General features: G+C 48.3%; 1 protein-coding gene across 4 annotated transcripts in view; it reads right to left on the bottom strand.

The window, feature by feature from the left end:
* Window positions 1–21,922, bottom strand: part of ZMYND8 (zinc finger MYND-type containing 8) — a 432,560-nt gene that overhangs the window by 200,236 nt on the left and 210,402 nt on the right. For all 4 annotated transcript variants that reach the window (XM_078651871.1, XM_078651872.1, XM_078651873.1 and 1 more), the window contains one exon: window positions 242–319. In XM_078651871.1, the coding sequence (XP_078507997.1) occupies window positions 242–319 (78 nt within the window). The remainder of the gene's footprint in view (window positions 1–241; window positions 320–21,922) is intronic.

Below are 21,922 nucleotides of genomic sequence, written 5' to 3'. Positions count from 1 at the left end.
TTTTTGAACTTCATCTACAGGCAATTTGCACAAAGTTATTTCCTCACCATCACTTGGAAAACAGCTAGAATGTTATGTTATACAGACATGCATTAAATTTACTAGACATCATTTGTGTCAATAATGTTGGACAATACGTCACTATTATCAGGTACAATACCATGGCAATGGAAGGTTAACTACTTTTGTGAAAATAAAATTATGATGACATTTTGGTAATACGAAAAAACTGCAAACTTACACAAGGTTCACAAAACCAACTCTCTCTTTTTTGGCAAGCAGACAAATAACATTCTGGGCACACTTCAATTTCATTCATCTGGAAAAAAAAACAAATCACCTAATAAACACATAGCATTAATGTAGGATCACATGTGTACAGGTTTATAAAAATTTAAAGATGCATATACACGTTTCAGAAATAAAACGTGTCAGCAGGTAAAAAACATTCTATTTAAGTATAAAGCAGATGACTTTAGGAGATTTTATTTCTTTTCAATTAAAGTGACCACCCTGAACTCCGTATGTACTACAGATCAATTATATATATTTACAGGTCTTCAGAACATTTTTAGAACGAAAGGGGAGGTGAGTGGATGCTAAAATCCGCTCCCTATTATGTTTCTGGAAAGTTTCCTATGGATACATACATATGTAGGTTTTGGCATATGCCCTAAAATGTCTTAAGGATTTCTAGTTGTGGATAAGTCCAATGTTTAAAACACAATATAATAAACACAAGTGCATTATACAGTTCACACTGACAAGGTAGCAATAAACTGACTGTGGTAAGTCAATCGGCACATCCCACAGACTTATTATATTTAACAAAACTAAAAAATGTATTGCTTCTACTTATAACCTGAATTTTATTTGCAATACTGAAGTTTTATGTGTTTTTTAAGTTTGCTCTGCAAAACCCAAGCGGTGAGCTTTTTACATAATAAATACACTGGCACATTCACCATGTCTTAAATATTGTAGGTGGTTTTGGACCATTGTGCAATAGAAAGCAGCACTCTCTGCAGAGAGTGGAGAGGCATAGAATGGAGTGGCGTTATGTGGAGTGGCATAGAATGGAGTGGCGTAGAGTGGAATGTAGTTGTGTGGAGTGGATTTGTGTAGCGTGGAGTGTTGCTGTATAGTGACGTTGCGTAGGGTAGCACTTCTTAGAGTCACGTGGAGTGTTGTAGAGTGGAGTGGAGCTGTATAGAGTAGAGTGGCGCTGCGTAGAGTGGCGCGCTGCGTAGAGTTTAGTATTGTGGCTTAGGGTGGAGTGCAGTTGCGTGGAGTGGCGTTGTGTACAGTGGAATGGTGCTTCATAGAGTGCAGTGCAGTTGCAGGGTGTGGCTCTGCATGGAGTTGTAATCAGTTTAGTGGTGTTGCTTGGAGTGGCATGCCATAGAGTTAAGTGCAGCTGCGTGGAGTGCAGTTGGGTAGAGTGGATTGGCATTACGTACAGTGGATTGGATTTGTGTAGATTAAAGTGGCATTGCAAAGAGTAAAGTGGCATTGCATAGAGTGAAGTGGCGTTGCATAGAGTGAAGTGGCGTTGCATAGAGTGAAGTGGCGTTGCATAGAGTGAAGTGGCGTTGCATAGAGTGAAGTGGCGTTGCATAGAGTGAAGTGGCGTTGCATAGAGTGAAGTGGCGTTGCATAGAGTGAAGTGGCGTTGCATAGAGTGAAGTGGCGTTGCATAGAGTGAAGTGGCGTTGCATAGAGTGAAGTGGCGTTGCATAGAGTGAAGTGGCGCTGCATGCAGTGGTGTCGCGTGGCAGAGAGTGGAGTGCAGTAGAGTGGATTGCAGCAGCGTGGAGTAGCGTAAAGCGGTGGTGTTGTACACAGAACAGAGCAGAGCGGCACGGAACAAAGCAGAGCGGCACGGAACAGAGCAGAGCGGCACGGAACAGAGCAGAGCGGCACGGAACAGAGCAGAGCGGCACGGAACAGAGCAGAGCGGCACGGAACAGAGCAGAGCGGCACGGAACAGAGCAGAGCGGCACGGAACAGAGCAGAGCGGCACGGAACAGAGCAGAGTCGAACAGAGCAGAGTGGCACTGAACAGAGCAGAGCGGCATAGAGTAAAGTGGAGTAGTGTTGCGTGGAATGGCGTAGAGTGCAGTGCAGCTGTGTGGAGTGGAGTGGTGTTGTGCAGACTGGACTGGAGGTGCGTGGAATGGAGTTGAGTAGAGTGCCATTGCGTGGAGGGGCATAGAGTGGCGTTGCATGGAGTAGAGTGGGTTTGTATGGTGTGGCTTTACATAGACTGGAGTGGCGCATCACAGAGTGGAGTGGCGCTGCACAGAGTGGTGTGGAATTGCACAGAGTGGCGTGGCATTGCACAGAGTGGCGTGGATTGGAGTGGCTTGCGTAGAGCAGCGTGGCATTGCGTAGAGCAGAGTGGTGTTGCATGGAGTGGCATGGAGTTGTGTTAGGTGGAGTGCAGTTGCATGGATTGGCATTGCGTGGAGTCGCACTGCGTAGAGAGGAGAGGCGTCCCGTAGAGTGGCATTCCATGGAGTGGCACTGCATTGAGTGGCACTGTGTTGAGTTGCAAAGTGTGGAGTGGTGCGGCATAGAGCTACATGTAGTTGTGTGGAGTGCAGTTGCATACAGTGGATTGGCATTGTGTAGAGAGGAGTAGCGTTGCATAGAGTGTAGCTGAGTGCAGTGGCATTGCGTGGAGTGCCATGGTGTAGGGTAGCGTTCGGCGTTAAGGCAGTGGACATCGTCTGAACAGTTGCATCAAGAACGTGGTGGTGTCTTGTTACTGGAGGTAAAAAAAAAGGGAAAGAGGGGGTGCCACAGCTCTGCCATGGACTGGAGCCATGCATGCTACCAGTCCAATGGTTCAATGATACCGTGAGGGCGGAAGCTTGCTTACATCACAGGACTGTATTATGTTTTGAAGTCCACGTGCTAGCCAGAGGTTTCTGGGTGGGAGTTGCCATCGCCACTCTCCGGTTTAGTGTTGCAGAAACACAACAGAAACCCCCAAAACTGATGGACCCCTCCCACTCCAGACGCCCTCGTTTCCACTCTGAGCATCATTAATCGTTATACAGACACCAAATGCATACTACCCCTACCCCCACTGCTCCCCAGGCCGCAATTTCCACCATCGTAGCACTGCGAGGCCTCTTGTGTTGCCTGGAAGAGGATGTTTCGGCTTGTTAGAATACCACACCCATATGGGGAACATGGTGTTATCATTTAAGTGCCTGCATCAACAACATTCAAGATCCTGTCACCGAGTGCCCATCGCCATTTTAGGGCAGCAATGGGGAGGGGTGCAGGTAGACTACATATGAGGCTCTCATCAAGGTCGGGTTAGGGGAAAAGGGGAGTTAAATGCTCCAGCCATTTTGGCAGGTTCAGCGCAAGGTGTGCTTGGGGCGCAACTTGGAGAAGAGTATACTGTTCAGTGCAGGGTGTGGCAACAATCAATCAATCAATCAATCACAAAAATTTGTATAGCGCGCTACTCACCCGCAAGGGTCTCAAGGGCTTGGGGGGGGGGGGTCGCTACTGCTCGAACAGCCAGGTCTTGAGTTGTTTCCTGAAGGCGAGATGGTCCGGGGTCAGCCGTAGGCGAGTGGGGAGGGAGTTCCATGTCTTGGCTGCCAGGTAGGAGAAGGATCTTCCTCTGACGGTGGATTTCCGAAATCGTGGGACGGCGGCGAGGGCGGGGCTGGCGGATCGAAGCTGGCGGGTGGGTGTGTAGAAGGTGAGGCGGCTGTTGAGGTACTTCGGGCCCGCGTCGTGGATAGCCTTGTGTGCATGGGTGAGGAGTCTGAACGTGATAATCTTGCTGACAGGGAGCCAGTGCAGGTCTTTCAGGTGGGTAGAGATGTGGCTGTGGCGAGGGATGTCCAGGATGAGTCGTGCTGAGGCATTCTGAATGCGCTGGAGTCTTTTCTGGAGTTTGGCTGTGGTTCCAGCGTAGAGGGTGTTCCCGTAGTGCAGACGGCTGGTGACGAGGGCCTGGGTGACCGTCTTCCTGGCTTCGGTGGGTAACAATCAGAAGATCTTTCGGAGCATGCGCAGGGTGTTGAAGCAGGTGGACGAGACGGCGTTGACTTGCTTGGTCATCATGAGGGAGGAGTCCAGGATGAAGCCCAGGTTGCATGCGTGGTCCGTTGGCTTGGGTGTGGTGCCCAGGGCAGGGGGCCACCAGGAGTCGTCCCAGGCAGAAGGAGATGGTCCGAGGATGAGGACTTCCGTCTTGTCTGAGTTCAGTTTCAGACGGCTGATCTTCATCCATTCTGCGACGTCTTTCATTCCTTCCTGGAGGCTGGCTTTGGCGGTGGCGGGGTCGTTGGTGAGGGAGAGGATCAGCTGGGTGTCGTCGGCGTAGGAGATGATGTTAAGGTTGTGTTGGCAAGCGATGGCTGCGAGAGGGCTCATGTAGATGTTGAATAGGGTGGGCTGAGTGAGGATCCTTGCGGAACGCCGCAGAGGACTTCGGTGGCCACGGATCGGAATGGGGGGAGGCGGACTCTCTGGGTTCTTCCGCCGAGGAACAAGATGATCCACTCCAGTGCCGCTCCTTGGATTCCGGTGTTGCTGAGGCACTGTATCAGGGTGCGGTGGCATACGGTGTCGAAGGCTGCTGAGAGGTCCAGGAGGATGAGAGCAGCAGTTTCCCCGTTGTCATGCAGGGACCTGATGTCGTCGGTGGCTGCGATGAGGGCGGCCTCGGTGCTGTGGTTAGCTCGGAAAGTGGACTGTGAGGGGTCGAGGGATCCGTTGGTCTCGAGGAAGGCGGAGAGTTGTCTGTTGACGGTCTTTTCGATGACTTTGGCTGGAAAGAGGAGGAGCGAGATGGGGCGGAAGTTCTTGAGGTCCGTGGGGTCAGCGGTGGGTTTCTTCAGGAGGGCGCTCAGCTCGGCATGTTTCCAGCTCTCCGGGAAGGTGGTGGATGCGAAGGAGCTGTTGATGATGTTCCGGAGTTGGGGTGCGATGATGGAGTCGGCTTTCCTGAAGATGTGGTTAGGGCAGGGGTCGGCGGGGGATCCAGAGTGGATGGTGTTCATCAGGCGGGTGGTGTCTTCGGTGCTGACAGGGGTCCAGGTGCAGAGGGTGGTGGTGGGGGGCGCTGGTTCGGTGGTTGGGTGCGTGGTTTGTGCGCCGAAGCTGTTGTGTATGTCGGCGATCTTACGGTGAAAGAACGAGGCGAGTGAGTCGCAGAGGTCTTGCGAGGGTGTGATGTCGTTGTTGCAGGCGCTGGGGTTGGAGAGCTCCTTAACGATGCTGAAGAGTTCCTTGCTGTTGTGGGCGTTGTTGTCTAGTCGTTCTTTGAATGCTGTCTTCTTGGTGGTGCAGATAAGCTGGTGGTGTTTGCGGGTGGCGTTCTTGAGGGCTGTCATGTGTTCTGCTGTCTGGTCGCGGCGCCAGGCTTTCTCGAGGGTGCGGCAGGTTTTCTTGGAGTTCTTGAGGTCGTTGGTGAACCAGGAGGCTTTCTCGCTGCTGGGTCTGCTGGGAGGGTTCTTCAGTGGTGCGAGTTTGTCGGCGCAGTTGGTGAGGCACTGTGTGAGGTTGCGGGCTGCTTCGCTGGGGTACGTCGTGTTGGTGGGCGGGTTCTGGCTTAGGGTGGAGGTGAGCTGGTCGGCGGTGATCTTGCTCCAGCTTCTGCGGGGAACCTGTTGCAGGTGGTGGTGCGTCGTGGTTCTTCTGAAGTTGAAGTGGACGCAGCTGTGATCTGTCCAGTGTAGTCCGGTGGAGTGGCTGAAGGAGATGTGCTTACTGGAGGAGAAGACGGGGTCAAGCGTGTGGCCGGCATAGTGGGTGGGGGTGTTGACCAGTTGCTTGAGTCCGAGGTTGATGAGGTTGTCCAGCAGGGCGGCGGTGTTGCAGTCCTTGTTGTTCTCTAGGTGGAAGTTGAGGTCTCCTAGGAGGATGTAGTCTGAGGAGGTGAGGGCGTGCGGACTGACGAAGTCTGCGATGGCTTCGCTGAATTGTGTGCGTGGTCCCGGGGGTCTGTAGATGAGGGTTCCTCTGAGGGTGGTCTTGGGGTCGGTGTGTATCTGGAAGTGGAGGTGCTCGGCGGCGGTGATGGTGTCGTCGGAGTTGGTCGTGATTTGGATGGTGTTTCTGTGGACGATGGCGATGCCTCCTCCGGTTTGGTTGACGCGGTCTCTCCGGGTGATCTTGTAGCCCTCCGGGATGGCTATGGCGATGTCGGGGGCTGAGGAGGCGTTCATCCAGGTTTCCGTGAGGAAGGTGACGTCAGGTGATGTTGTGTCGAGGAGGTTCCAGAGTTCGACGGCGTGCTTGTGGACGGAGCAAGTGTTGAGCAGGATGCACTTGAGGTGGTTGTTGCTGGTGCTCGGCTTGGCGGGTGCGGTGTAGGTTCAGAGGCAGGTGAACAATGGAGTCCCATAAGTGAGCCTGCATGGTGTTGGGATGGCTGGCCGAATCGGTTGCCCCCTTGGAATGGGGAATCGCTTTACTGCACGGCAATCAGGAACATCCGGACTCCAAATGAAAAATTTAAAAATATAAACATGTAAATTAGATCGAATGGGACACGGACACAATTGCATTAAATTGGAGCCGAGGCTTCAAATTAATATCAGAGCAAGTGTGAGGATACAACCACTTTGTGTATTAGCGTGGTAAATTATATATAGTTTTGGCTTCCTGATAAGTGTACCAATTAGTGAAAGGCTCGGTGGCCTGGGAGGAGTAATGCATGCTCTACACCATTATGTTAAATGCACTGAATGTTCAGCTTTATAGATTATATATATATATTTTTTGTTATTTAAAAAGCCCAAAAACACTCTATTTTCTGTGTGCATATCAATAAAAGTGAAAGACAGTCACATGGACAATGCACTTTAAATAATACTGGGAATGATTTACAGGGAACACCAAATACAGAGAATCATGATGCCTTTAAGCTGCCATGAGGAACCCCCCAAAAGGGGAGCTTTGACAAAGACGAGTAGGAAAGAAAGAAAAAATAGTCCCAGACATAAAGAGATAAGCACCAAATTGGAAAGATATCAGTAGTTAGTGACTGCTCCGTGGGAGGAAACAAATGACAACAAGGAGGGACAAAAAGGAAAGGTTAACCACTAGCAAGCAAGCTTTTTTAAAGGGCAATCGAAGTAACAAATAAAATGGCAATGGGCGAGCTGCAAGTCCACAGAATGAATACAGCATGTCTTGAACAGACAACGAATACACTGCCTAGGCTCGACCTAAAAACTGTAAAAATAATTTTCTGCACAAAACGCTACTTAATGCTGCATGCACCGGGCATGTCCCCATATCACCTCTTCAGATACTGGAAAAAGATAGCATAGGGACTAGCGGAACAGAGGTAAGCATGAAGATTAATGGTGAAAAGGACTTGTTGCAAGTGCAAGCAGTTTATGTGAAACCTTTCCCAATCCAGTGACATACTTTCCATCAATGTGTCCAGCCACGTCACTACATCAGAACAAGATGGCACTCCTATACAATACCTGGCAAGATGATTGATCTATCACAGATGAACCACGGAGTGCTTCCCTTAAAGCAGTGTTTAAAAATATCAACTACCGAAAAGCTCTTAAAAATGCAATGTTTAAGACTCTAACCCTCAGAGAATGAACTCTCAAAGCTTTAGGAAAACATTTCTCCTTCAAAATGTGACCCAAAATGAAAGAAACTTCAAGAAACCAGACTACGGTAAAACAAAGAATCAAAGAACTGAATGCAAAATGGGAACCGAGATTCTTATTCTGGGGATAGCAAAGAATTTTCTTTTTTGAACTGCGATATAAAATATTCTGTGGTATAAAGGACAAAAGACAGAGTACAAATTATTGTGCGGTGCAGGAAGATAATCAAATTACTTCTTGCTTACATGTAATTTGAAATCACAACAGATCAAGGTCATGCCAGTCTACATAGTCTCCCTTGAGGCATCTTTGGGTCATAGAGCATTGAAAAGAAATGCCTCTCTTCCAAGTGCCATTACAATTTGGCAAATCCACTCACCACATGAATGTACGGAGCTGAGATATTTGAAAAATACTCGATTGGTATATGAAACCCTTGCAGAGTAAAACCTGTTCGCATTCATTCCACAAATACTCCAAACCTGCAATAAAGGCGCACTCCTCCTTGCACACTCTGCAGCAAATAATCCGTAGCGTAAAGTGTATAGGATACCAACATCACCCATGGACTGACTTACTAAGATAGAGGATAGCTTCCCCTTATAAACATAAAGGCACACCTCTAAAGGCAAATCAGAAATCCTGCTTAAGGATGAGAACACTAACTCCCTCACACCTTACCAACAGATAAGTAGTGCACAGTTGCAACAATTGTGAATGCCTCCAAAAAGAAGAGATCAGCTAGGAGAAAGCGGCAAAGGAAACCACAAGGGCCTCACAGACTACAACCGAAACTTGGACCAAACGGAAAGACATCTGTTACAGTTTAGTATACAAAGGAATAAAAAGAGTAAGGAAGAGGTGAGACTATGCAAAGAATAAAGGTTACACATTGAAATGCCAGTTCAGCAGAGAAGGGAAGTTGGTGACAGTATAAAAGTGCCACATAGATTGCAAGGCACATTGGTTGAGGCTGCACAAGATAGGGAGAACAAAGGTATACTTGAGTTGTACTCTCGTGAAAAGAAGTATGAGAAACTAGGAAGGAGAAGGGGATTAGGGGATCTGGTGTACAATGGCAGAGATGACTTTAGTGGCAGGACATGAGCAGAGGGACAACTGGAGAATATGAGGGCGGTCAAAGCAGCAAACTGAAAGGAAGGCAAAGGAAATGTGGATCTTGCTCAGGGTATGCCCACAAAAGTAAGTGTGGTATGGAAAACCTTGGCGTAAAAAAAAAAGAAGACTACTATGAGTGTCCCTTTAGGGCAAGGAAAACTGGGTGAAATGTTGACTCCACCCAGCTCCAATGATAACCTATGGGAGAGCCTGTCCTTGCAATTGTGGAAAACAAACTTGCCAGTATTTCACAATCAGGACATGTTAAACACACCAATACATGTCCTACATATACTGCACCCTGCCCAAGGGGGTACATCAGGCCTATCTTAGGGGTGCCTAATATGTAGTAAAAGGGAAGGTTTAGTGCCTGACAAGAGGGCGCACTTGCCAGGTCGATATGGCAGTTCAAAACTGCACTCTCAGACACTGCAATTGCAAGTCTGAAACAAGTAGTCAGGGCTACTCATGTGGGTGGCACAACCTGTGCTACCGGTCCACTAGTAGCATTTGATTTATTGGCCCTGGGCACACACAGTACACTTTACTAGTGACTTACCAGTAAACCAAATATGCCAATCATGGATAACGAATCAGAATAAACATTTACACAGAGAGCATATGCACTTAACACTGATTAGAAGTGGTATAGTGCCCAGAGTAATAAAGCCAACAAAAACAGGGTCAGAAAAATTGGAGGCAAAAGGCAAAACGTTTGGGGATAAACCTGCAAAAAGGGCCAGGTCCAACACCAACACAAGCCCCCAGCGCACAGGTTGGGAGACTCAGTCAAACCTGGGTGAGTCTTCCTAGTCTCTCAGGTGAGGAAGACTAAGGAAACAGGCTGGGTTGTTGCAGGGCCTACTCTGCCTTACATGCTCCTGTCTAGGTCACTGCTTCTGGGGAGCTGACCAACCACAACAGTGTTAGGACCCAGTTTAAAATGCCCTTTGTCTACTTCTTTAGTGTCTTCGTCCATTCTCTTGGTTTTGGGATCAGAGGTATGTACCTCCGCTTAACCCTATCTTAGCCAAAGCAACCCCAAGCTTACCCAAAGAGGTTACGTACAACTTGAGTAGCCCCACAACTACCCACAGGGTCAGGATGCCTATTTGACATGGGGTCAGTCCACCATGCCAAGGATAGTGCAGCCATAAGAGCTAACAACCAGCAGAGGCCACTGACAGCTGTCAGCACCCAGAACCACACCTTTAGCACCTCACTGACAGGGTGAGGTGCAAACTCACAGGTTTGTTTGGGTTCAGGTTGCCTGTCTGCTCTTTTAGAGTGGGGGTTACTACCTCCTGTAGCAAACACCCTCCTTCCACTCTCTCTTCTGTTAGCTGAGGAGCCACAATCTCAGGCTCAACAGTTGCCTGACTAGTCAGAACTTCTTATGGGCCAGATGGGGCTGCATCAGTGCCAACTTTAGAGTATTCCCATAATGGGGTACAATCCCCTTGGCTCACTGGAACGTTGGCTAAAGGTGGCCCACCTATACTACACCACCTTCTTTTCCTCTTCTTTTGGGGGATACATGCGCTAGCTGAAGGTTAAACCCCTCCAGAATCTTTAAGTAAGGACTGGCACTGGACCAGTACTTTTTTTTGACTACCACCTTTCTCAAACTAAGTGACCCAGCTGTTTCTATGGGTCCTAAATCCACAAGTTCAAAAGCAGCCTTCCCTGGGATAGCCCTTACTCCTTTAGTCTCACCTGGGATATAGTGGTTTGAGAGCACCAACCTGTCATGCCCAACCGTGTGACTGGCACAGGTGTCTCTTAGGGCAGTGGCAGGGATTCCATTCACCAGTATGTGGTGGAAGTGCCTATTCTCCACTGGAATCTCAAACTCGCCTTTGATGCCCAGTTTTCAGTTAAAAGCTAGGAGGACCTCCAGGGCCGGACTGGCCGTAGGGGGCATCAGGCATTTGCCAGGGAGGCTGGAAGTGTGGGGGCTGATTTGTGAGCGATGGGGGAAGGTTTTTTTACTGGGGTGCTGTTTTGCAGCCCCCAGTAACAAAAGCAGCAGTGCTGAGTGCCAGATTTGTTAAGCAGCAGTGCTTCACACTTAGCCCCCCCTTCTGCCCACGGAGAGCGGGGGAGGGGGGTCAGTGCGACAAAATTGCCAAGGCTGCTTTAGATTTCCAGTCCTCATCTGAGGAATAATCCTCAAAAGCTACCCTAGCAACCCCTGGCGGCACACTAGTGGGTTTGCTTTTAGGACAGGCAGGGTCCTTGGCTAGGTGCCCTCTCTGCTTACAGTTAAGGCACCAAACTTTCTCGGGTCCCAATTCGTACTCTGGTACCACTTGTTTTGTGAGTTCTCTAGGACCCAACCTCCTGGTCAGGTGTTTGGGGGCCTACAGAGGACTCTTTTTCTTTTGTCTTTGGAGTGGACAATCTTTTTCTCTAGGGGGGCTTAGCAACCCCTTTCTTTCTGTCACCCCCTCCATGACTAATTTTTGACACTATTTTTGTACCCAATGATCAGCCTTCTTCCCCACCTCTTGGGTAGAGACTGGCCCCAGGTCCACCAGGTATTATTGCAACTTGTGAACACAATTACTTCACAGATGCTCTTTCATATTTAAATTATAAAGCCCATCATAATCATGCATATTGCTATCTTTTAACTAACCACCTAGTGTTTTCACTGAAAAGAAAGTCTACAAAATCAACCCAGACGGACTCTAGGTTTTCTGAGCCTACCTGAGTTCATCAGTAGCGAGTCCAAAGCCCTCCATCAGGGTGTGCTTCATGAGGTCATAAGACCCAACGTCTGCCTCATTCAGGGTCAGGAGCCTATTGATACACTTTCCTGAGAACAGCTCCCAAAGAATAGAGCCCCAGTAATTCTTGTTCAGGTGTCTACATTTACAGGCCGTCTTAAAGACTGCAAAACATTTGGTTGTATCATCACGCCCTGAATATTTTTGGATAATCCCTTTGGGGATTTTAGGGTCAAAACCTTCCTCCCTATTTATAACTTTGCTGCCACTAGAGATAGGTCCTAGGCCCAGCTCAGCTCTTTCCTCTTCTATAGCCTGGAGATTAGCCTTAATGCTATCCTAGTGCCTGAAGATCTGCATCTTCAGTATCTATCTCTTCTGGGACACTGCTAGGAGCGCTCCCAGTGGAGTTGCTTTCTGAGGGGATAGTGGTGTTAACCTTATCAACCGCTTGCTCCTCTTCACCTTCCCAAGTGTGGGGACCTTTACTTGAAAGGTTTTCTGCCAGCAACTGCTGCAGATGAGCTGTTGTGGGGTTAGGTCCCATGGCAAGTGTCCAGGCCTTACAGAGCTCTTTAAGTTGGAATACCCTAAGCAGTACGGGATTAAAAACTGTGGAGGCCCCTAGGCAGTCGAAATTTAGTTCCCCCTCACAAATTAGATCTTAATATGTTTTTCATTTTACAAACACCAACAGTTGTTGCTGGGTCCCTAAATGGAGTGCGGCCCATAGGCCAGTGCCTACCTTGCCTATTTGGTAATCCGGAACTGACCCCAAGGTGCTGATAGGGTGCCAGGTTGATGTCATTGAAAGGCCCTGGATCAGACATGGTTTAAGTACTTGGAATGCAATGTGAGAAGTTGGCCTGGTATATGATGCCCCCTAATTAAAGTGGGTACCTTGCACCAGTCCAAACAACCCTTATGGTGATTTAAGAGGTCAAAGATAACCTTCGAAAGCTATCCATGTGGTAGCTGTGGAGAGCAGCCTTCAGGCTTAGTCTTGAACGAATGTTAAGCAGCTTGTTTAACCAGAATACAACCTTAATGTATTGGTTAAATGAAAGGAGAACCACACAGTAGTTAAAAAAATATGTATTTATTATTGGAACACACCTTAAATACCTCACAGTATCTGCTACACTCACATGACCACAAAGCACACAATACTGTAGCACAGAAACAAACTTAAGTAGCACTAATACACAGTGGGCTCCAGGGGGAGACCAAACCATATACTAAAATAGTGGAATAAGAACCACGACTCGAGTCAAGACAGTGTCTAGAGGTTGTAGAATCGCTGGGACCCCAAGGAACCACCCAAGGTGAGTAAGTAGGGACCCCACAGAGGACGGGTGCAGTGTGAGAACATGACCGCGTGCTACGTACAATTCAATGGGAGAGTCACGGATGCAGTTTTAGTGTTTAGGGACCCTTCCCAGTGGATTACAAAAAAAACCTTTAGAACATAGAAGGTTGGAGAGCTACCCCACGCATGAATACCGAAGTACCAGAGTCACCTATCCAAGGGAAGCCGGGTGCACAGGGTCGAAGTGTCGTCGGAATCCGCTGTCGTTCTCAATGGGAGTCTTCAAAGAAATGCCACTGTTGGAAAGAAGAAAAGTGTCTGGTGGAACCCACAGGTGGATTCTTGAAGGAAGGAACCTGAAAGCAGAGGGGACAGAGTCTGGGTCACTCAGGAGTGACCAGGGGCTCGGTAGACGAATGCCCACCGATGTCGGTGCTTCAGGTGCGAAGGAGACCTTGACTCAACAGCCACAGGGACCAGGAGATGTCGAAGACGACCAGGAGCCGGATACAAGCTGTCCCACAAAGGATGTTGAGTGCGGAGGGGTCTTGTCCGGCAGGAGCACCAACAAGCCTTGGCAGCGGCAACCCACGAAGAAGGTCGAGGAAGGTCTCTTCTGGTCCAGCAAGGGCCAGGAGACTCGCCACAGCAAGGGGAGTCAGGGCAGGCCTGGAGCAACCAAGGGAGACCAAGAAAATCAATGTTGTCCCTCAAATGGACCCGCAGGCCGAAGGCACAGGAGTCGCGATGGAGCCTCTAGCAGTTTCACAAAGTACCATCTTGCAGGGTAAAGAGTGCGAGGAGGCCGAAGTCCTTTGTACGAAATGTGCACAGAGGTTAGGGCTATCAATAATCCAATGCACTTAGGGCCAGATGTAGGTAGAATAGATTTACCGATTCTTAATTACCGAAAATTACAGAATTTTACCGATTCGTTAATTAAGAATCGGTAAATCTGAGGGGTGGATATGTAGGTATTCCAGATGTGCTGGAATAACGAATCGGAAATATTCGGTATTTACCGATTCGGTAAATACCGAATCGGTAATGCCCATTCATTCCTATGGGCTTTGAAGCCCATAGGAAAGAATGGGCATTACCGATTCGGTATTCGAATCGGTAAATACCGATTTTCACAAGGGTGCAGGGGGTGTCACTTTGACACCCTCTGGCCCCCCAAAACAGGCTCGGGTGCCATGTGGCATGCACACCGGAATCGGTATTTTACCATCAAATTGGATTTGATGGTAAAATACCGATTCGGTAAGGCCTCTGGGACTCAGAAGAGTCCCACCTACATCTGGGTGCCTCAGATTCGGTAAATTTACCGAATTTTTATTTTACCGACTCTGTAAAATTACCGAATCGGTAATTTTACCGAATCGGTAAAAAAATGCCCCCTACATACCTGTCACCCATTTACCGATCGGTAACGGCCAAAATCGGCCGTTACCGGTCGGGAAATGGCCTGAAACGGCCACCTACATCTGGCCCTTAGTTGGGAAAAGCCAGCAAGCATATGCAATTGCAAAAGTACGCGGTGCACAGGGGTTTGGGTTATGCGGTCCCCATGAGGCATACTGGCCTCAAACTCGATGAGAGGGCAGCTAGACCTCAAGGAATATAGGAACCCACCTCCTGTGTTGCTGTAGCCTTCGGAGTTCGCAGGAGCTCAGGATCAGCAGACCGGTCAGTTGCGTTACGGTGCCTGCGAATGCAGGGGAGTGACTCCTTCACCCCAAGGGAGATACTTTGGATGACCCTGGTGCTCCGCAGGCCCTCACGGAGCCTGAAGGTGCACAGACACAGACAATGCTTTGGACAGAGAGGTAGACAAAGTCGGGCCCCGTCAAAGTCAAGAGTTTCCGGATGGTTAAAGTTCAGTTGTTTCTTGTTCAGAATCATGTCCACGTCGAATCTAAGGTCCTACAGCCAGGTAAATCCTTTTGGACCCATGGGAGAGGCTTGGACAGGTTCAGGAGACCCTCCCAGGGGAGGGTCAGGACAGTGGGGAGGACACTCCCCTGTCCTTTGTCCAGTTTCACGCCAGAGCAGGAGTCAATGGAGCCCAGGACTGGTTTGAACTGGACTATGCAGAGGGACACCAAGTGTGCCCCAGATGCAGACTTTCGGGCACTTTGGAAGTATCCCCACCCAGCCTCAATACACTAAATCCTGTCTGGGAGGTGGTCACACCTCCCTGTGACTGGATGCCTATTGTCCTGCCTTCCCCTGCTCGAGCTTGGCTCAGCAGCAGGAGGGCAGAAATGTGACTCTGGTCAGCAGCAACGATTTTGTGCTGCCCGGGATCGAGAAGGCTGGTACCGGAAAGACCCGTGACCCCAAGAAGCTTGCTTCAGAAGGGTGGAATCATACCTCCCAGACTGGTTACCAGTTACCAGTGTGGAGGTATGATTCCAAGGTGTTTGATACCAAACACAACATGTTTTGTTGCAACCGTTTTAGAGATAGCATTTTACACAAGCATATAATGCACCTCTACCTATATGTCTGGCTGCATCACCGACAACCCCATAGGATAGTCTCCGAAGGCTGCAGAGGGGCTCTGCTCATGCAGGGGCACCCTCTCACATAACACCCAGAACCTTGCCTTCAGGATTGTCAAGGCCTGCTATAGAGGGGACTTCTAAGTTTTAAGTGTAGTGATCTCTAGATATAGTAAACCTATATCTAAAGTAAGTGGTGCTAGCACCTGCTTACATAGGCTGCAATGGCAGGCCTGTAGTTCCATTTTGCATGGCCTCTCATGGGTGGCATAATACATGCTTCAGCCCATGGGAGGTCTCTGGGGTACCTATGTCCTGGGTACATGTGTACCATATACTAGGGACTGACAAGGGTATCCCAGTATCCAATCTGGAGAGTACCTAAGTACATGCATAACATTTTTAGGAGTAAGCTGATAGACTGGGGTCCTGAATAGCAGGATCCCATTCAGACTAGTCAAAAACAGTGTAACATCAAGCAAAAAGTGGGGGTAACCATAAGAAGCAGTTCCTACTTTCCTACAGAATGCTTTTAAGAATTTACCAAAAATGTTAAGTACTACTAAAGGCCTAATTGCTTTACTACTTTTTGATTTCTAAAAAGTTTTGAAAAGGGACTTAACCAAGACCCTAACAGCTAACTGAAAACAATTTAGAAAAATCGAAAATCAGTTTTTGATTAATGAGACAATTTTCGTTCCTCTGTGGAAATACTTATCAATCAAGTGGTACAGCAAATGTCAAGTCATGTATCCCACCACTGCACCAGCAATGTAGTTAGCTGGCTCTTTATGTGAGATATCAAAAATCAGATATACTGTGTAAAAAGTCCAGGGAATCCCTTTTGAGTGGACAGGGGCTTGCCATGCAATCCCAAAGTGCTTTATTAGGGGGTAGTGTGCTTGAGCACCTTTATTTGTAAATACACACAATGATCAATAATGACACACACGACTCAAGAAGGAAATCCACACCAATTTATAAAAATAGCAAATATCTTTATATATGTTTAGGTATCAGAGAAAAATCGTTCAGACCAGTACATTTCTAAATAAAAAATGATTTTCGCTTTAAAAAGTGGACACAGTGTAATTTCTACAATATTATCCTACAGAAAGAGGAATAAGATCTACACACCGGTATAGTACAATGACTTACAAACCAATCTCCAGGAGTTAAGGTGAGTAGTGGGCAAGCAAGGCAGCACCAGCAGTACACCACCAGCGTCACAAGGACAGCCATGTGCAAACCAGCGTTGGGAGCCCAATAGGTTTCCATGGAGATCGGCCACTGCGAAAAGAGACTTCATGGAGATCGGCCACTGTGAAGAGAGGCTCAGACCCAGTCGGAGTGAACCAAAAGGGGGGTTCAAGGCTTGTAATGCTCGGGAATGTAGGGATACCTGGGGTCTTCTTCTCCATGACTCAGGGACAACGGATGCAGAGATGCCTTTAAGCGTCGGGTTTTCTTACGGGGAGCAGTTGCGGACAAGGGTACTGCGTGCAGAGGCTCCACGCGACATCAGGGAGTCCAAGAGGGGTGAAACCATGATGGACTAAGGCTCTGGAGAGCTGGGGGACCTTGTTGACATTGGTGGTCCACTTCAAATCGTGCCGGAGGCGACGGGTGGCGTGGTGTCTTCAGGAGCCTGGTTTTGGCAGGTCCGGAGGCCTCAGAGTCTTTTCTTTAGGAGTTTCTGCAGGATACAGGAAACAGTTATGCATTTCTTCGGAAGGACTTGGTCTTTATTGAAGGCAGGTTTTGGAGGCACACAGCTGCAGGATGAGCCTCCTTTCGCGCAGGTTTGACAGAGAACGGCAGACTGCACAGCAGGGTTGGGGCCACATCAGGTGCTTTCTTCAGTCTCCTGCTTTCATGGCTCTTCATGTCCTCCTTCTTCGTAGGTCATCAGGATCTTGTTCTCTGGTGCCAGGGGCTCCCCAAAATACTCAATTTAGGGACGTTAGGGGAGTTTATGGTAGCAACCAATAGTTTACTGACCCTTGAGGTCACTACGCCCCCTATATGAACACTTCCTTTGGTAAGTAGGCATATCCCAGTCCCAGAATTCCTAAGTATGCCGTCAAAAAAATGGCTACTTCAGACACACCTACCTTACTAACCTATTTTTCGGTCTATCCAGGTGCTAACGGGACCCTGGGCAAAGGGGTCAGCTTCCTCTTCTGATAGGGGGGAGCAAGGTTTGCATTTCAAAGGCAGCAGCCCTTTGAGGATTTGCGGCCAAGGAAGGCTATTCAGCAGATCATCTGTGGGAGGGGGTGTTACATCCTCTTCCTGGACAGGCTTTTGTTCTTGGTCTCCTGAGAGCAAAGGCTCTCACCTTAGGCAGTCAGAACAGTGTCTCAGATGGAAGGCTGGCAGAAACCTGTGAGCAAGTACACCAAAGTCTGGTAGGTTTTCAGGAGGCACCTCTAAGGTGGCCTCTGGGTGCATGTATTAATAAATCCAACACTGGCATCAGTACCAAACTTCCCCATTTTCAGTGAAGCCATCATGTAGCGGAGTCCTCATTTTCACCAGTGTCCAGCACATGTTTTAAAATAGCTTTCCTAGCCACTTGTACTGGCAGTATTAGGACTGATCGGCACTGAGGCATATCTTCTCATGCAGGTATGCCCCCACATGTAACATTCAGCATCCTGCCTTAGGGCTGTCATGACTGCTGTAGGGGTGACTTACAAATATTACATGCAGTGTTAGAGACATGGCACACAGGGGTGTGTGACATGTCATGTTTTCACTTTTGTTTGCACCAAGACACGCAGCCTGCAATGGCAGTTGTGCATGTGCTTGGTGAGGGGTCCCTTAGGGTGGCACAACTCATGCTGCAGCCCTTAGGGGCTCTCTTTAGTACCTCAGGCCCTAGGTACCAGGGTACCATTTACTAGGGACTTACAGAGGATGCTAAAGGTTTTTGCCACTTGGGGGAACAATTGTACAGTTTTTAGGGAAAGAACACTGGTACTGGGGACCTGCTTAGCAGGAACCCAGTTACACTTTAGTCAAACTTGCGTCAAATACCAGGCAAAAAGTGTGGGTTGGGGTACTGAAACAAAAACCCAGTTTCCTACATTAGAAAATTAAGAGTTTGGATAAGTGTGAGGCCATGACTCCAAGGGTGAAGGGCAGCACAGGTTAGATACATGATGCTGGCAGACATTTGGGAAGAGTCAACAGTAAGAAACATCAGACATTGTCACGTTGGGGAGATCAGAGGGAGAGATACGAGTAGTGCAAAAGTACTACACATAGGTCTAAGGACTGTAGGGAAATACCAGTTGGAAAGATTGTTTAAGTCTAACAGTATTGGAAAAATGCAGTTGCAGTGATGGAGTAAAACTGCAAAAGTGCAATAAAATGGTGCAACGAGGTTCCTTGGGAAGTGAGAATTAAACTGTAAACCTGAAAGAAAAAAAACAGTGGAGGACAGAGAAGAATGGGTACACATCCCAGTCAGTTACATGCTAGACAGGCAACATGATGGAAAGAGCATGGTGCAGGCAATGGTTAGTGTTTGATGTGTTGTAGTGAACCAAGATGTTTAAAAAATAGATACATGGAGCAGGAGTTCAAGGAGGGCACAATGTGTGGTGGGTTAGCCTCTCAATGCTGGGGGTAGTTAATCAATCCACTGTAACATAGCTTGAGGGGACTTAGAAATGTACTGTGTTAATCAGCCAGGAAACAGAGAACCAGAATTGTAATCATTTGAGTTTTTACTGATATGGATAGTCAGGCAAGCTGGGGGAAGGTAGTGCGGAGGAGGGGTAGACTTAAGGCAAACACTGGAGCTCAAACCAATATGTAGGTCTAGTGGCTTGGCAGCACCCTTGGAACAATGGGGCAAATGGTCCTGTAGCAGTTGGAACTGAGCCCCAACTCAGGCACCTGCTGCTTGACCATAAGCTTGGGGAGAGAAGGGTATGATGGGTCAGTTCACCTGCACTGTCGAAGGTAAGTACATTGGATGATTTAGGGGATAGCTTCTCTCCAGGCATCACTCCTACGTGAGGAGCTGTATGATTTAATCACATACCAACATTCATTTCACCCACTGATAGGATACATTTGAATCCCTCAAACCGGGTACGAGAACCAGGGTGCTCAGCTCTGGCCCAGATTTACATTGTTATCATAAATAGCGAGGAGAAGTAGCGAGTACCAAGGATTTCAAATTGAAGTCTGAATTAATTGACTACATTGAAACCAGGTGCAGGAAAATGTACACTTATCCAGTCAGTTAAATAGATATGAAAGCTTTCCACAACTGCAATTTACATATGTTATGTTATGTTATTATTTGATAAAGCGCAAACAGCTGCCCCAGCAAAGAGGCGTCCCGGCGCTAAAGAACCACGGAAACTCAACGGAGGACAGAAGGAACAAACTGGGAGGCCTAAGGGGAAGGGAATAGGTAGGTTTTGACGGCTTTCCGGAAGGCAGACAGATTTTCCAATGAGCGAATGTGCACTGGCAGGGTGTTCCAAAGTTTGGCTCCCAGCACCCTGAAAGAGCGTCCACCAGTACGGGATAGCTTTGTGCGGGGGACCGTCAGTAGATGTTGGCCTAGAGAGCGCAAGTTTTAAGGGTTTTAAAGATCATGATGAAAGTTTTAAACTGGATTCGAGATTCGATGGGGAGCCAGTGCAGCTTTCGGATTGTGGCTTTGGCTGAACATCTGCGGGGAAGACCGACTAAGGTTCTTGCCGCGGTGTTCTGCACGCGTTGCAGTCGTGCTATCTCCGCTTTGTTGGCGCCCAGAAGTAAGACATTGGCGTAGTCCAAGCGGGAGAGAATTGTGGCTTGGACAATCATTTGGCGAACCCTGGAGTCGAAGAAGCCGAGTATGGGATTGAGGCTCCTCAACAGGCCCACACAGGTGGCCGCTACTTTTTTTGTGTGGGTCTGAAAGTTAAGTGAGGAGTCCATCCAGACGCCTAGGTTTTTGACCAAGGATTTGGGGGGTGGAATGGTGCCCAGCGACGAGGGCCACCAGTGCTGGTTCCAGTGGCTAGTATTCTTTCCGAGGAGCAGCACCTCCGTCTTGCCTGCATTAAGCTACAGGCAGTTGTCAGTCATCCACTGGGCCACAGCAGCCAGACCATCTCTGAACCTTGCGGCAGAAAGCGCTCTGATATCCTTCGGGATCTTGTTCGCGCTATATAAACCTTTATAAATAAAAATAAATAAATAAAATAAGTACAGGGACCTTCAATGAGAGTGATGGCCAGCTGCGTGTCATCGGCGTATGACACCAGCGTGAGGTCCTATTCTCTGGCTACTGCGGCAAGTGGTTGCACATATAGGTTGAAAAGGGATGGGCTGAGTGCAGAGCCCTGAGGGACTCCCTGTCCGATGGAGTGGGACTGGGAGAGGAATGGAGGAGCTGATACCCGGAAAGTTCTGTCTTTCAGAAAGGAGCAGAACCATTCCAAGGCAAGGCCTGAGATTCCCACAGTAGCCAGACGATTTAACAGAATGTTATGAGATACCGTGTCAAAGGCAGCGCTGAGGTCCAATAGGATCAGCGCAGCACTTTGACCGGCATCAAGTATCGTCCGGAGATGTTCCGACGTGGCTAGGAGGGCAGACTCAGTGCTGTGGCCCGGCCTAAACCCGTTTTGAGATGGATCTAAGATGTTATTTTGATCCATGTGTTTAGACAAGTTGATGTTTACATGGGCCTCTGCGAGTTTGGACAGCCATGGGAGCAATGAAATGGGTCTAAAATTCTCCCGTTTGGAGGGATAGAGGGTCGGTTTTTTAATAATGGGAGAGACCCACGCTTGTTTCCAAGCAGTCGGGACACTGGCCGAGGACAAGGAAAGATTCAATATGAATGCTAGGGAGGGTAGAAAAAAGTCTAAGGATTCGATGAAGTGGGCCGGTCTTATTGGGTCTGCTGGGGAACCAGATTTGACCTTCCTACATAGTTTAGTGAGGTCCTCATGAGAAATTTCAGGTATGTGCATCATCGTGGTGCCATTACTAATGGGTATAGGGGAGCTGGGTGATGTAGCAGAGTGGTGTGGGAAAGATTTATAGATTATTTTGTACTTTTTCAATGAAGAATGTGGCAAGGTCCTCACATTGCTGCGCAGAAGTAATGCTGGAGGAAGGAGATCTGCTACTCTGCAGTTCTTCTACTAGTTTGAAAACAACTTTGGCGGGGTTAGGGCTGGAATTAATTTCTTCAGCATAGAAGGCGGCGCGTGCGGAACAGATAGCTTTGTGGTATAGCTTTTGTTTGGACAGATAGAAAGCTTTGTCTCTGTCATTGTATTCTCGCCTCCAGGCAATCTCTCGGCTTTCTTACATTCCTTCCGCATGGATTTCAGGGTGTTGTTATACCATGGGTTGGAGGGGGAACTGCGTCCCTTAGTCCATTTGAGAGGGATGAGGGCATCTAGTCCCTGAGTGATCCAGTCATGGAAGGCAGCATATGTTGTATTGATGTTCATATGTGCCTCTTGATGGAATTCTCCTAAGGTGGAGTGCAGGTCACTGGTAGAGAGTTTGTGCCATGATCTTTTTAGGCGGCGGGTAGGCTCAGCCCTGTTGAACGTTTCCTTAATCAATATAGTGAATTTGATTAAGTAATGGTCTGTCCATCCCATAGGT

Source organism: Lissotriton helveticus, chromosome 7, assembly GCF_964261635.1.
Source record: "Lissotriton helveticus chromosome 7, aLisHel1.1, whole genome shotgun sequence".
NCBI classification, from domain to species: Eukaryota; Metazoa; Chordata; class Amphibia; order Caudata; family Salamandridae; genus Lissotriton; species Lissotriton helveticus.
This window is presented reverse-complemented; position numbering and strand designations above follow the sequence as displayed.